Raw genomic sequence first — 16583 nt, forward strand, 5'->3', positions numbered from 1 at the left:
TTAATTATTATTACCCAGGCGGCATTCAAAGATTACAGAAAGTTGATCCATTGAATTAGTATCTTGAAATACATTAATTGTAGATTATAGATACATATGTGAATACAATTTAATTTACAATTATAATTAACATACTAAGGAGCCTTTGATGTCCATAGCCAGCATTGAGACTGCAGAAGTGATAATAACTGTCTGTAAAGTAAAACATTTTCATATTAAATCTTAACTTCAAACACACAGGGATTGTCCCCAATGAGATATACTTACATACTGTAAATAGTCCAATCTATTGTCTAGTTAGTTGTCTAGTAAAGCTGCAGAGGTCCTGGGTCCTGGTTATGGGTCCACATATAGGGCCCGATTCAGAAAGGCTTGCTAAGCAGTGGTCATTTGCTGCTTAGCGAGCCAATAAACGCCTCCCGGCCGAACACACCCATCCCCTTGATACCATGCGAGGGGATGTACACAAACACATCCCCTCACATCCCCCAACTTTTATTTCCATCAAAGTTCGCCGAAGGGGGGGTGGGCACTGTTGTCATGTGACGCCAGCACCCACGTCATGTGTCGCCCACCCGCCTGGTACTATATAACTCTTTATCAATCTCCACATTATCACTCGTTAAGGCTTAATACATTTGCCCCATGGTCTTTAAGGTATATGCAACTCAGCGCAGAATGTTCAAAGTGTGTGATATCCTGTAATTGTATTACAATGCTGCAGAACACCAAGGGATAACTTTTATCATAATATTTCAATTTAGATATAACATTTTTAAAAAATAAAACAAATAAATAAATCAGCGTGCCCTTTATAAAGGAGCACTCCCTGGCTGTCTCCCTGAACTGGAGACAGGCAGGGAAACTGCTCCCCGCCACCGTGCTGATTGGGACGCCCATGTGTATGAGATGCTTGCATTAGATGGAGCACCTCCTCAGGGCGATTTTCAACCCATTTCTAAGAATTTTTATTAGATCGCTTAGATATTAAGCACAGATCACTCCATGTATGTATAACCCCAGGCGATGTGTAGTCCCATGCACCACTAGATAGACAGCACATCGCTCAGCAAGAGAGGCTGCCCCATATGTGTATGGGGCTTAAGTCTTTTCTCTTTGTGCTTGGAATTCAGCCCAATGCTGCACAGGCTAAAGCTGTGTCACATTAGTATGATAGTGGAACCCCACACTGCGGATTACCATTAATGTGTCACCAGCCCAGTGTATCATAGCCTGCCAAAGCCACAACCACCTTGTACTGCCCTCAGGGGAGGCTCTAGAGGTGGGGCTGCAGCGCAGTTCAAAGTTCAACTAGGGGAGCCACACCCACTGCCGCCAAACTGACTCACTGGCAGTTGGTATTCCTCCCCTATTTGAATTTTGAACTCTGAACTCTGCCGCAACCAGTGCACACCTCTGGAGCCGACACTGATTGATCCCAACTGTATAGCAATTGCATCATTTTCGTATTACCTGACCATTCCCTCCTCCTGTATCGCCCTTTCAATCAAAAGAAGTCGCCATATTTGTATTCATATTTACATGAGCATTTGCAGTGCAGGAATATGTATTTTATGCGAAAAAAAAGCATCATGCACTCAGTATTTTTTTTAAGTAATCCAAAAACATCATACTTGCAGGCAGGGCTGCCATCGGAAATCGTGGGTCCCTTACACACCTGTCATGGCGGCTCCTGATTGGCTGCCAGTCAGCAAGCCTCAATTGGCTTGTGGCTGGTACCAGTTTAAAAATGCAGACTGCAATCAGCTGTCAGCCCAGTACCACTCCATGACCAGGACCCCTGACTGTCTGGGCCCAGGACTGGAGTCCCATCAGTTCGTCCCTGATATGGGCCCTGCTAGTATGAGGTGTAACTACTACTAGTGATCCCGGTCTCCCTGGTAATAACTCCATATGTACCTGTGGGGTCTTCTTTTCAGGGTACTAACAAAATATTGCTATGGCCCTCCAATACCCTGTATATCTAGTTTCACCCCTGCATACTTGAATAAACCTCTCTACTGACATTTCGGCAAGCATTTTCTCACGGTATCCCCTTCCCTACCCTAATTGCATAGTTGTGCTACAGGAGAACGAGGAACATGATCTATTGCTGGACAGCCCTGGGTGGACTAACATTATACTTATTACAGCTGGACAGTCCTGCTGTCCGCATCTTATCTTTTCATTGATAACATACAGGCCAGTTACAACATTTTATGAGATTTAATGTGTTTAAAATGCAAAAGTAATGGAGTCCCGATATACTGTGACAATACACAATTAACATGGGTGTACCAATGCAAAGAATAAAGCATTTGTATATAGAAGAAGAAAAGCATAAGCTGCTCCTGCAACCAAGTATATACAAAATGTGCAGAGGATGGGAAGGAATGTGGGAGAGTTGTCCCAGGATATCTATGAAGGTGACACCGAGGAGTTGGAGACCGATGAAACTTCTGTCCGAGAAGAAGTGGACAGTTCGGACCCATCCTCAACCTTTTTGCCAAATAGCTGGTAAATGCAGTTCCGGAACTAGAAAAAGGAAAATAAAATGTCAAAGCACATGAACCATTTACGCAAACTTTTCTGGATCTATAGAATACTTTCTTTTTTCCAAATATTTGATCCACAGAGTTGTATCTTCACCTAAGTAATCTCCTGCAGAATTTGGCCATAACAACCAATCAGAGTTGAAGGAAAATTTCTATACAATTCTATACAATTGCATGTGGCATCTGACTGTGGTTGCCATAGGCAACTTCTCCATTGACACATTTCTCCACTCTTTTCTTTGCTTCATGAATAAACCCCTAATATTTTAGGAAGCAAAGTTAGAACAAAATAATGCCCACTCATAACACGCCAATCTAAACTCTCGATTCCTCCTGAAACCCAACCCAGTTTATTGTATGACCTTTCCCATAAAGCCACACCCAGTTTTTCATAGACCACTCCCATATTGTACGCGTTAGAGCTGTACATCCAGAATGAGGAGGATAAAGATCCAGGAAGTAAGATAAATATTCTCTGTAGTGACAAACAAACTATGCTTGGAACACATGTATTTGCAGTTAGTTTAAAGCTACACCAACCTGTCTGTTCATGAAGACATAGATAACAGGGTTGTAAATGGTGGCACTCTTGGCAAAGTATGCAGGCATCGAGGCAGCCAAAGGGTGGAAACTGTAGCCTGGGTTAGCAGCAGCAAAGCAAGCAAAAATTGTATACGGTCCCCAGCAAAAGCAATAAGCCATGATCATGACCACCACCATCCGGGAGACCTCCCTCTCGGCTTTCTGAGTGGATTCTGACTCTTTCTGTTGCTGAGCAACCTGTTGGGTTGGATAGGTAAAAAAAATTGTTAAACAGAAATGCTCACCACCAATGCAAAGGAGTTTTATAAAACTTCATAAAAACATACCTCTCAACATGACCCATTCCAGGAGGGGCAAGATGCTCTGTTCTTGGACTTCCATGCAATTGGCAGTTGCAGATGTGGGGCTGCAGCAGTCCAAAATTCAGATTGGGGAGCCCCACCAACTGCCATCCCAAACACCACAGTCCGGGACTCACTGGCAGGAGTGACTCGCCTATATGAATTTTGGACAGTGGTGCAGTCCCAACTCTACAACTGCTACTGGCAAGGAAATCCAGGAGCAGAGCATTTTGACCCTCCTGGAATGTGTCATGTTGGGAGGTATAAGAAGAAAAGGACAAATACCTTTACCCATAGAAACCATTCAGCCTTTGGCGACTATGTATCAAGTATCTAAAATTATAGGTAGTAGAAGCTAATTGGTAGCCAGCTTCAGAGGATAGGATAAGCAACTCAAGCACTATCGGGGGGGGGGGGGGGGGTGTTTAGTTTCATGGGAATAGGAGGGTGAGGGCAGACAGAATGGGGAGGGAGCAGCCCAATATGCCACTACTGTATAAAATAATTTGTGTAGGAGATGTTATAGTTAGATATGGTATAATCTTACATTGCCACCTCATGTAATATATTTGATAAAGTCCTTAGAGCAGTATACCATTAATTTTTTTTACACTGTTAAATGAAATCTAATGCCCCAAACTAGCAACCCCACTGGAGTTCTGGGGATGGACAAAATTATTTTAGTGATATAGTCTATAGATACAAATTTAAAAGACAATGACTTGTTGCAGCCACTGGTGTGATTTAGACCAGCGTTGGCCAAACCTGTCCTCAAGATCTACAGTACCACCAGTTCATGTTTTGTCAGGCAACCTGTGGATCTATAGTAGTAATGAATGCAGCATTGATGAAAATGTGACAGTTAGTAATGACTACAGCTGTGCACCAGCTAGGGGATTTGGAAAACGTGGACGTTGGTAGATCTCGAGGACCGGTTTGGCCATCCTTGATTTAGACAATACCGATGCTGGATCTAAATTGACAATTTGTTTTAAGGCTTACCCAACATGATTTTGCTTTAAAAAGAATCACAATCTCATAGATACATAGTCAAAATGTCCATAAATCTTGGGGTATTACATCAGGGATATGGTCATTTGGTCTACAGCATATTGGTCGACAAGCATTGGGTCGACACCATTAGGTCGACATGGAGATAGGTCAAAATGGTTCTAGGTCAACATGGGTTAAGGTCGACATGGTTCTAGGTCAACATGGCTTTAGGTTGACAGGTCACTAGTTCAACATGGTCTAGGTCAACAGTCAAAAGATCCACATGGGGTTTTTCACTGTTTTTTTAGCCGATATGTGCCGACAGGTGGTATTTCATGCCCTACTATCCACTAGAGCGTGGTGGGAGAATAGAATAGTGTGCCGAGCACAGCGAGCGATACGAGGGGATGCGGTGCACTTGAAACTGTGTACATGTCGACTGTGTCAACATTCGGGTCAAAAAACACTGAAAAAACCCATGTCAACCTTTTGACTGTCAACCCAGACCATGTCGAACTAATGCTTGTGTCGACCTAATGAACTGTCGACCTAGAACCATATCAACCTTTCCCCATGTCGACCTAATGGTGTCGACCTACTGCTTGTCGACCAACATGCTGTAGACCAAATGATCCTAACCTAGGGTGACCAACTCATCCCTTTAATCCGGGACACATATTAATTACACAGGTTCTGTGGCAGTTTAAAACCAGGTGAAAGCCAACCACAGAACCTGTGTAATTAATATGTGTCCTGTATTAAAGGGATGAGTTGGTCACCCTATCCTGACCCTTACAGCACCAACCCTGCTATGGAAAGTCGTCCACCCCCGTGAAAATCGCTTATTGTGTATGCACTGAGCAATTTTCACTCCAGAAAATGTTTTCATCATCGCTGTCCATACATGCTGGATAAAATCGCCCAGTATACATATACTCTAAATCAGTGGTTTTCAACCTCCACCGTCACGTTTTCCCAGCAGGTCATGTTTTGTGGATTTCTATCTGCAGAAGCAGGTGGGATAATTACTGAGGCAACAAAATAAATTGACCCCACCTGTGCATGACATGTTGGCGGCACTTGTGGAATGAAGTTGAGGACCCTGTTCTAGATTTTAAACTTTTTTTTGTCTGTGAGTATGAAAACAGATTGTTCATCAAATCACACACTCACCTTACGAATGGCCAACCAAACGGCAATGTAACAAAGGATGATGACGGACAGAGGAAGAATGCAACATGTAGTCATGAGCACTATCATGTAAGACTGAATTCCAGGGTCAGTGTTACCGCTGAATACATCTGGACCACAAGAGGTCTTCAGGCCATGGGGCCAGTACCTGCAGGTAGACATTAGAATATTTGTGTGAGTTTGTTAAACCAATACTTAGGGGGTCTATGTACTCAGAAGTGTGAGTTCATCCCAGTCGCCCGAAGGCAAGTTTGGTGTACCCTCCCCTTAAAAAAGGTGTTACAATGGCGGGTAGGTCTGGGTCAGACTCTCAAGATTCAACGGCCTCCTGCATGAATCAGAATCCCATCTCACAGTCCAGCAGAAGCGGTGGGTGCAATGTCACTTGCTGCAGCACAAGCTGAGCTGTACCAGGCAGGAGTCCACTTGTCCCCAACTGTAGGGCTCCTGGGAAAGAGACAATTATCTCTGCTGCAGCAGCAGCAGCAGCAGGTGGGCCACAAATCTCCATTGGAAGAGCTGCAGTCATACTTGGATCCTGCTGTGATCCAGCAGGTGCCCCTTTAGGGCTTGGAGCCCAGAGGCAGGTGACTCCATTGTCTCTGGGAGTTATGCCTCTGTATGTACTATTCCTTGAAGAGACGTGAAATGGAAAGAGATAAACAAACAACCAACCAGCTCCCAACTATAATTTTTCCAAGACAGTGTGTAACATGGCAGCTAGGAGCTGATTGGTCGGTGCTTTATCTCTCTCCACTATATCACTCTCAAAGGCTTAGTCAATAGACAGAACCCTTGATGGCCCTCAGCTCCATTATCATGAAAATATCTATGATGCAAAACTGTGTCCAGTGCCTACACACTAGACAACATGCAAATGATACAGTGTCGCTCACGGTTTCCCTTGAACACACTGGAAGTAGCGGACAAATGATATAGTGCGTACACACTGTGCAATCTTGCAAAAGATATCATCATTGGCCACATTCAGGAGTATAGCTGTCATCGGCGATATCCTCAGATTGTGCTGTATGTACAGAGGACGTCACCAGTGACCCGAAGAAGCGTGCATCGCTAGCGATATTAGGCCTAATTCAGACCTGATCGCAGGACAAATTTGTTCTCAAAATGCACAAAACCATGCTGCACTGCAGGTGGGGCAGATGTAACATGCTACAGTGCAGCATGGTTTTGTCCATTTCGAGAACAAATTCGCCTCGCGATCAATGCATTATTAAAAAAAAAAAAGTCAAAATCTTGTTGACCTTTATCATGTCAACCTTTCCAATGTCGACCATTTGCTTGTGTCGACCTTTTGCTCCTGTCAACCTTAAGCATGTAGACCTTTTCCAGGTGTAGACCTATGGCTTGTTGACCATTAGTGGTTGACCTAAATTTTGTCGACCCTATGACCCATACCCGGCATGCCGTGGCACTTGGGGGACTTGCAGGAGTGCCCTGGATTGGTGGTCCATGACCAATTCACAATGATGTACTGTATGAACAATGTAATATTGTGGACAAACAAAAGTGAATCCTGTCCATTGCCACATACTGTAACTGCCCATAAGGATGAGCTATAAACACAACTTCCTTCCTAGAAGCTTCTGGCCTATGGTGCCGTCAAAAAAAATTCTGATACTCGGGGGAGCCATCATTCAAAAATGTTCGGGAACCACTGGTTCAAGCAGGCATGTCCAACGTTGGCCCTCCAGATGTTGTGAAACTACACATCCCAGCATGCTTTGCCACAGTTTTGCTATTAGAGAATGCTAAAACTACTGCAAAGCATGCTGGGATGTGTAGTTTCAAAACATCTGGAGGGCCAACGTTGGACATGCCTGGAGGGAGATGTATCAAGCCTTCTACTGTTTATATTTATTGCATTCAATTAGGAAAAGTTGGCTTGCTGTATATATCAATATGGTTTGCTATGGTTATAATAAAAAATGTAAATTCACAGAATATGTTTTTCAATGCTGCATTGCTATATTCATTGCATTATATACATTACATACATTGCACAACCAGCCTTTGCATGGTAAACTCCAACAGGCCTTTATTGCATTTAACCGAGATACTTTTTAATTCCATGGTGCAAAATAACAGATGCTGAATTTACCTGCTCCAGCCAAACATTGGAGGTGCACACCAAACTGCTGCCCAGGTCCAGGAGAATATTATGCCACCAGCAGCCAGTTTCCCATCAAATTTTATGTTTCCAAAAGGTTTGCACACCACAAACCATCGTTCCCAGGCAATAACTGTTAAAGACCAGAGTCCAGTGATTCCTGGAAAAAGGACACATTTAATAAAAAAAATGTATTAAGAAGGACCTACACTAGAATGTAAACTCCATACAGACTTGTGTTGGAGCACATGTGAAATTTGACGGGGTCCCTAGGCCAGCCAATCACTACAGCCTTCCTGTGACAATATGAAATGATGTATATATTTTTCTTGAGATTGAAAATGATCTCTGGAATTGCAGTTCCAGTGCATACTTTCTAAAACAGCAATGTAAATACGGTGGCAAGACACAGTATATCAATGATAACCTGAAGGCCCCCACACACTAGAACGAATTTTTTGGTCGATTGTCCGATTTCCGACTGATCGTCCGAAATATTGGCAGATTTTTACCGATAATCGGCAACAATCGGACGATAATTGCCGATTAGCGGAAATCGGACAATCGGCCAAAAAATCTTATAGTGTGTGGGGGCCTTTAGGGTCCAATCATAGGGTCTGGTGCCATGGGCTGATCTCTGCAGATAGAACACCATGGTTTTATAGATACATAGGAGATATATAAATTGTATGTAACCAATATTATTAGTCTTTATTGGATCTGTTATGGACTAAAATAGAGACTAGGATTAATAGAAAACGTTGACAACCAAGCATCTCTCTATGATCTTCTTCTTGGAAACACACAGGTATAAGCCGGAACATGTAAATAAAATGGCAGACTCCTCAACATGGCCCCTTATTTAATTATTGCAGTCACCTCTTTTGAAATAATTGTTGAAAAAGGTATGACTGTAATCTTAAATAAAGTGGGAAGTCCAAGAGCAGAGAATTTTGCACTGGGTGGAAGGGGTTGTTTTCTGCACTGCCAACTAGGGATGGCCATCATTGTGTTCGCTATCTATGGTTAGCATTGTTGGTAAAATTACATATGGTCATTGTTGTAGCATAACATGTAATAGATGACCATCGATGTTTCAAACTATGAATGGTCATCTATTTTCTCTGACTGACTGCCCTCTTGGCCAATCAGAGCCTGGATGCGGGGCTTATCGGGTGTCTTGGGTGAAGCTATGGTCCGTGTCCCGGCACCTTAGGGGAAAAAAAACGACATTGATGGTGGGAAACCATTTGGTTCTCCCCATCAATGGCAGAACTATTCAATGGCCAACATTTCTTGTGCATTTACCGGACACTAGGGGGTGTATTTACTAATATGGGAGTTTTATTGAAGATGGGATGTTGCCCATAGCAACCAATCAGAATGTACTTAATATTTATTTAGCACCTTCTAGAAGATAATAGATAAACTCTGAGATTGGTTGCCCATAGCGACATCCCATCTTCAATAGAACTTGCATCTTATTAAATAAACCCCTACATGTAATAGCCAAGCGCTCTGTGATGTCTTGCATTGTAAGTGTCAAACACAGAACAAAATGTGCAAATCATATTTAAATGAGGGCTTTGAATAATCAAAACCAGAGAACACTCCATTTGCTTAATTTATTCATTTATTACATCTTTATATTACTTACAGCAGATGAGTAGTGGTGCAAAAAAATAGGTAATGCTATGTAATATTTGAGCGCCTGCATGGGTTATTCATTTAATGATAAGGGTGAGGGCTGGTCTTTTAAATGTGAGCGGTAGATAATAAAAATGTTTATTTATTAAACAGGAATACCATTAATCTAATGCCAGGGCAGGTTGGGGGGAAATAGGACAAAACTATTAATGTAATGTATGTTATGGATGTAGATATATAGGCCTATTTTTTTTTAAACATGGGTATTGATTTAACATTGGGGTTGGTTTGGAAGTAAAATGTGTTTAGGGTTCACTTATTGCTGCATTTTTCTTATTTTATGTAACTGTAATTTTTTTTTAAACACCATCATGACAACCTCCTAAAGGTGTGGACACAACTGTGTGATTGCATTGGTAATCGATCCCGATTCCATCTGTATCGAATCGCATGGCAAGGCAAACACATTAGATTTGGACTAAATAGTACAGATCTGTACTGTATAGGGGTATATTCAATGCCAATTAGGTGAGCTATGACAACAAACAGTGCCTATTGCGAGCCGACACTCACGCACTCATCGTTTCCTCTTTGCTATATCTAAAAAACGAGGGGGAATCGGCGAGTGCAGCCACCAAAACAGGGAGGTTTGTGGCTATTAGCAGAAGGCTCGGTACATTAGCCACAAACCTCCCCGTTCGGGGGAATCCTCGCCGTCCTTCAGGGGAATTCTTGCCGTCCTCCGTATGCCGTTCCTCTGGAACATAGAGGGGGTTAAACGGCGAGGATGGCTTGTTTTCGGCAATCCTCACTGAAAACAAGCCATCCTCTCCATAAAATCCCCCGCACTGAACACACCCCCATAGTTCCGCCTACACATTCTATTTTTCTATTGGATTTTGATGCCACCAGGCCGCACATCGGCATTGTAGTATTGGATGTTGCGCAACATATGGGTTCTTCCTTTTCATTTTAGGTCCTGACCTTCCGGATTTGCTGTAAGATTTGGTCACCTGTTGAAACCCCCTGGAACCAAATTACACCTCTATTGGCTACTAGTGATCACCAGTGTTTTTGTCGGAAGGTATAAAACAGTAGCAGTACTGGTGCCATTTTTTTTCCTGGGCACATGAAATTCTTCTACAGTATCATCCATCATCTGCGGTATGGCTGCCAAGTGAAATTATCAAAATAGGTGTGAAAAATGCCAAGCAAACATTTTTATTCATCATAATGACATTTTTTAAATATTAAATATCTTTTTTTTTACACAAATTTTTTATTTGAATTTATATAACAAACGTGAGCAACGCTGGCATTTTAAGTGGATATTTTGAACATCTCTCACAGAGTTGTTGTCACTCAAAGGGTTAATAATGTAAAAAATGTGTGTCAAACTGCGCTTGAATCAAGCGGTCTATACAGTTGGCTACTGGGTTTTCTAGGCCATACAGGTTGAGTATCCCTTATCCAAAATGCTCGGGACCAGGAGAATTTTGGATAACGGATTATTCCGTATTTCGGAATATTTTAATATTTCAATGATGTATTTTGAAGTATCTTGCATTTATGCTGTATAAACACATAATATACACACAAATATATTTTATTACCACATAAAATACACACAAATATATTTTAATTGTTCAAAAAACAAGGTTTCAAAACGTGAAACAAAATGTGTGTACTATCTCAGCACTGAATTTAAATGCCAAGCAATCATTGTCTTGCACATATATAGTGCCAGTTACATATCATGTCCTCAGTGATGCTGTTACAAATGTCCCCAGTGAGTTTTTAGCAAAAAAAAAATTTTTTTTTCACTTTCTGGAATGTCCGTATTTCAGAATAATTTGGATAACGGATATTCGGATACGGGATACTCGACCTGTACTACTTATATCCAATTGGCATATGTTGAGACAGAAAAGGCAAAAAAAAAATAATGTATGCCCTAACGTGATTAAAATAAACTTATTAGGCATATTTATACCTATTGTTGTTTATATCTAATAAATATATGTCAGGGGCAGGGGAATTAGAATTTTACCTAACCATTGGAATGGGGGAGGTCTATATGGGGATTAGAATTTTATGTAACAATTGGGGCAGGAGGAGGTCTTTGGGAAGGATTAGAATTAATATTATATAACTATTGGAACAGGGGAGGTCTTGGGGTGGGATTAGAATTACTTTTATACAACCACTGGTGTAGACCAGGTCTTGGGGCGGGATTAGAATTACTTTTATATAACCATTGGTGAAGAACAGGTCTCGGGGCGGGATTAGAATTACTTTTATGTAACCAATGGTGTAGACCAGGTTTTGGGGCGGGATTAGAATTACTTTTATATAACCATTGGTGAAGAACAGGTCTCGGGGTGGGATTAGAATTACTTTTATGTAACCATTGGTGAAGAACAGGTCTCGGGGCGGGATTAGAATTACTTTTATATAACCATTGGTGAAGAACAGGTCTCGGGGCGGGATTAGAATTACTTTTATGTAACCAATGGTGTAGACCAGGTTTTGGGGCGAGATTAGAATTACTTTTATATAACCATTGGTGAAGAACAGGTCTCGGGGTGGGATTAGAATTACTTTTATGTAACCATTGGTGAAGAACAGGTCTTGGGGCGGGATTAGAATTACTTTTATGTAACCATTGGTGAAGAACAGGTTTTAGGGCGGGATTAGAATTAATATTATATAACCATTGGTGTAGGAAAGGTCTTGGGGCCGGATTAGAATTAGTTTTATATAACCAATGGGGCAGGAGAGGTCTTGTGGGCGGAATTAAAAAATTGATTTTATAGAACCATTGGGGTAGGGGAGGTCTACTATAGGAGAAAAGTGCTACAATACAATCTATCTGGAGTAGGCCTTTAATTTTTTTTTCTTTAACAAAAGGAACCCTGTACAGGGTACATTGCCCAGAGCACTATTCCTCTCTCAGGCCACCCCCACCTAAAGCCACATGTGCCCCCACAGTATTGAACCAAAGTACTCACCTCCAGGTGTCTGGTTACTATCCAACTAACTGAAACGATTGGTTTTGATTTCATATAGAATGGATGTCAATAGGGAATATGTCCTAGTGACATCACATAGTATGATATATATTCACCTAACATTTTCTATTTAAATAAATGATAGAGAATAGGTATACTTATAATTTATCAGTAATAAACCATAAACAGCTATATATACTTTAATCTAATAGTGCTTGATAAGGCAATGGCACAATATCTTACCGCAGACTGAAACCGTGTAGCCTTCAATGACACACAGAGGGTGGCCAAGGATGAAATAACCAAAAATCTGGTTGAAGACACTGATGGAGCTAGCGATGACTGTCTCTCCAAGGTCAGCAATAGCCAGGTTGACCAGAATCCAGTTCAGGGGGTGTCGAAGCTTTTTGAATTTGAATGTAGCTGCCAAGACCAGCCCATTTGTAAAAACAGAGGCCGCTACTACGAATATCATCCAGACAGTGGTGATGTTGTAGACCCATCGTGGTGCAATGTGGTAATTCGGACCTTCAAAGGGACCTGGGAATAATAAAAAAGAAGATCTGCAATACTGCAGAGATCCTGCATTCTCAATGGAATATCTTGACCTACCCAACTCCGCCAAATCAACATAGGCACTTGTGTAATCCCACAGTCAACGTTATCTAATCGCATAAGTCTGTGACGGATTCTATGAAATCAAGTCAGACAGTGTAAAGATAAAAGGAGGATGTTTTAGGACTGAAAGCAATAAATTACAATAGACTGTATGTAAATCTTCACTGACTTATAACACGGTAAAATGACTATAAGCAATGACTTTCTCAAATATGGGAGTGAAAAACCTTTTATATGTATTCTCATAAATGGTCTATTCATTCTGCTACCTATGGACCGCATTTCCAAATGCACCGAAATATTATCCTAGATGACCACCAAGGGGAAAGAGAGCATTCTGTAGATGTGCCACTGCACCAAAGTGTGGATCAGAAGAATAGGACCCAATCTCTGGCAGCTCAGACATGGTGCAGATATGGAATCCTTTGTGCTGTGGTCATGGATTGGTGCGAATGCTCCTAGAGATTGCTCTCTGCTTTTTTCCATTGTAATCTCGCTTCACAAAAGGAAATCACATTTTTTTGTGCTGTTCTGTAACCCTAGGTGTCTGCCCATCACCTTCCATTGGTTGGTGGTGCAGTCATCAGTTTCTCTGTAAGCTGTGGTTTGTTGGCGCATTTGGAAGACTTTACCACTGTAGATGATATTGCGCTATTCCAAGCCTCAGATTATTTTATTTTTTATGCAAATTGTAAATGAGACCCACCGCGGCGTATTTGGAAAAAAAATGGTTCATTGAATATAACAAACTCACAGGCATGTCATGTTATGTCATAAAAGCAAACATATCTATATCTAGATCAGTATTTAAAAAGTATCATTACTCCACCAAACATCATGACATTCTGTGTGTGTTTATTTGAATCAGGCATCGGGAACCTTTGCCCCTCCATCTGTCGTTGAACTACACATCCCAGCATGCCCTGCTACAGTTTTGATATTTGGCCATGCTAAAACTGTTGCAGAGCATGCTGGAATTCATAGTTCAACGACAACTGGAGGGTCAAAGGTTTCCTATCCCTGATTGAAATGGTTGAACAGCCCGTATCGAAGATGTTCCCCCACCTGCCCCCTTTTTACGGCTGTGAGAAGTGGAGGAATACTATTGCTATTCTGTAGCTCCCAGACTTTGCTGGGATAAAGGCTACTGGCTTACAATTGGATATAATTATTATTCTATTTTATTTATAAGGCGCCACAAGTTGTTCGTAGCAGCATACATTATAGATAGTAATGAGATTATATGCAGAACATTATATTTTAAAGTCACGATCACTGGGCACTGCTTTCATTTGGCGTTATCGTATACCTGGAAGTCCCCACCAACTAATGCTAACCAGCGGTTTCCAGGATAATTCCATTACTCACCCCTTGTGTTATTGCTGTTGGTGTATGTGAATACGGTACTTCTGGTGGTGTCTTCTTCATCATCGTGCTTTCTTCGCGCTGCAAATATAGCTTCATTCCATGACGCCGCCATAACCAGCGCGTCCCTCTAACCACCAGATTGCTTCTTATCTTTATTGCGAGGTGCCCTTGGTCCCTTCCCTCCTCTTCTCCCTTTCTTATAACACTGTTGTCTCTTTCTTTACTGTCTACACCTGTCACTTGGATGAGTGGTAGGGTGACCTCTCTCTCCCGTTATATACTGAGCCTCCGTGGATTAGCTTAGACACTCACACACCAGCTCAAAACCCCTTAAACTTTTTATCCCTTAATTGGCATATGAGTTTTAACTTCACCCCTCCCCTCTACAGTCAATCTCTCTGGCTCTGTGCTGCGGAGTTGCGTCACTTGATCAGTTTAAGATGACTTTTCTGGACACTTTGGGTGACAGGATAAGAGCTTGCTTAAAGGAAAGAGAGAAAAAGGAGGGGAGAGGCTTGGGGGGAAGGAGGGGGAGTGTTAGCCACCAAATCCAATCTCATCTTCTCCATGTCCGTTCATTTGCTAATACCCTTCACTTTGTGAAATTGGGGTCACTGTGTTAATTAGGGGAAAGGAAATTTGTATATAAAATAAAGATCGCTTTACATGAAATAGAACAATTAGTGCTTAGCAATTCCTGGCCTGGTTTCCATGTGACCTCTCCTGATTACATTGCAGAATGTTGTGTGTGTTTGGGTATCACGCAAAGGCAAAATTAAAACATACTTTCAGAGAAAGTTTTGGAGCCACATGTCTCCTATTCTACCATCTGTTCCTGGGATCTACATCTGTCACCGCAAGTCATGCAAGTAATGTATTTTAATGCAAAACAGCTGTATCTTATCTTGTATTATCCCCAACATTTCCATTGGGGGTTCAAAGTGCTTCAATGGCTTTTCAAAACTGTTAGGAAAACCTGTCTGCATGCAAAAAGGGGGGGTTACGGATCACACAGGACCAGGCTGGTCCAGACACTGGTGCCAGTTTCTTGAATCGGGATTATAGCATTAAAGTGAGCAGATATAATTTGAAGCCTAGTTAGATGTCCTATATATATACATGCTGAAAATCAGATAGCATGGCCCAACCATATGTACAGTATGTGTGCATCAACTCTTTTTCCAAGAAGACTGGATGAAACGGAGATATTTACTTAGATGTAGATATGTAGACCCAGGAAATAACTAATAAGAATCATCATGATCAACTATATGGGGTTGACTCTGCATTTAATATTATTGCAGCTTTAAAATCTGCTTCAAAAATACCAAACAGAAATAAATAAATAATGCATTAATAATAATGAATAATAATTATAAAAATAATAAGTATATTATTATTATATTATTATTATTAATAATAATAATAATAATTATAATAATAATAATAATAATAATAATAATAATAATAATAACCATGATTCTCTTTTCATCAAAGCTGAATCTTAATTGGGGAAATCCACTTCTGGGCAAATGTATTTCTGTTGCTTTTGGATATTACAACATTTGAAATGTAAATTACAATTTAAATTCAAATAAAATTTGAAGTCTGAACATTACTGTAGATACAATTGGTATTCAACAGGATTGTCATATGCATATCAAAAGGCAAGGCCTGGATAGTAGAATACTCCATAGTTCCCATTTATAGCTATTACACATCCAAATACAAATACATTTAATTATGTTATATTTGATTTTCAAAACAGCTCAGTTTATTAAACATATTATCACTTGCTTCCTGTCTGTTGCTATGTTTGTGGAATACTCTAGGACAATTTTAGAATCTGCAATGCAAGCTACTGTACAGTATTTGCAGGTTTGTTTTTTTTTTTTTTTTGCTTTTTTAAGAAGTGGCTTTAACCCCTTCCTGACGCAGCATGTTTTTGCCTTCCTGACAGAGCCCTTTTTTTCAAATCTGACATGTATCACTTAAGTGGGGATAACTTTTTTTTGCTTTTACTTATCCCAGTGATTTTGAGATTGTTTTCTCGTGACACATTGTACTTCAAGTTAGTGGTAAATTTGGGTCGATACAGTCTGTGTTTTTTGTGAAAAATACCAAAATGTCGTAAAAAAATGGAAAATTTAGCAATTTTCAAAATGTTAAATTTTCTGCTTGTGAG

General features: G+C 40.9%; 1 protein-coding gene across 1 annotated transcript; it reads right to left on the minus strand.

Moving 5' to 3' along the window:
* Positions 1-1373: 1373 nt before the first annotated feature.
* LOC146035437 (red-sensitive opsin) lies at positions 1374-14626 on the minus strand. The gene is made up of 6 exons (XM_083158871.1): positions 14399-14626; positions 12656-12952; positions 7746-7914; positions 5606-5771; positions 3096-3335; positions 1374-2535 (listed from the first exon to the last, which is right to left on the minus strand). The coding sequence occupies exons 1-6, from the start codon at positions 14508-14510 to the stop codon at positions 2419-2421; spliced, it is 1101 nt and encodes a 366-aa protein (XP_083014997.1). The 5' UTR covers positions 14511-14626; the 3' UTR covers positions 1374-2418.
* Between the last annotated feature and the right edge of the window lie 1957 nt (positions 14627-16583).

This window comes from Crinia signifera, chromosome 9 (genome assembly GCF_055691185.1).
Source record: "Crinia signifera chromosome 9, ASM5569118v1, whole genome shotgun sequence".
In the NCBI taxonomy this organism is placed as follows: Eukaryota; Metazoa; Chordata; class Amphibia; order Anura; family Myobatrachidae; genus Crinia; species Crinia signifera.

Coding starts and splice junctions, on each gene's coding strand:
- LOC146035437 (XM_083158871.1), bottom strand. CDS start 14,510: ATGGCGGCGTCATGGAATGAAGCTATATTTGCAGCGCGAAGAAAGCAC. Junction 5,772..7,745: donor CCAATGTTTGGCTGGAGCAG/GTAAATTCAGCA, acceptor GTCTACCTGCAG/GTACTGGCCCCATGGCCTGA. Junction 2,536..3,095: donor ATGTCTTCATGAACAGACAG/GTTGGTGTAGCT, acceptor TCCTTTTTCTAG/TTCCGGAACTGCATTTACCA.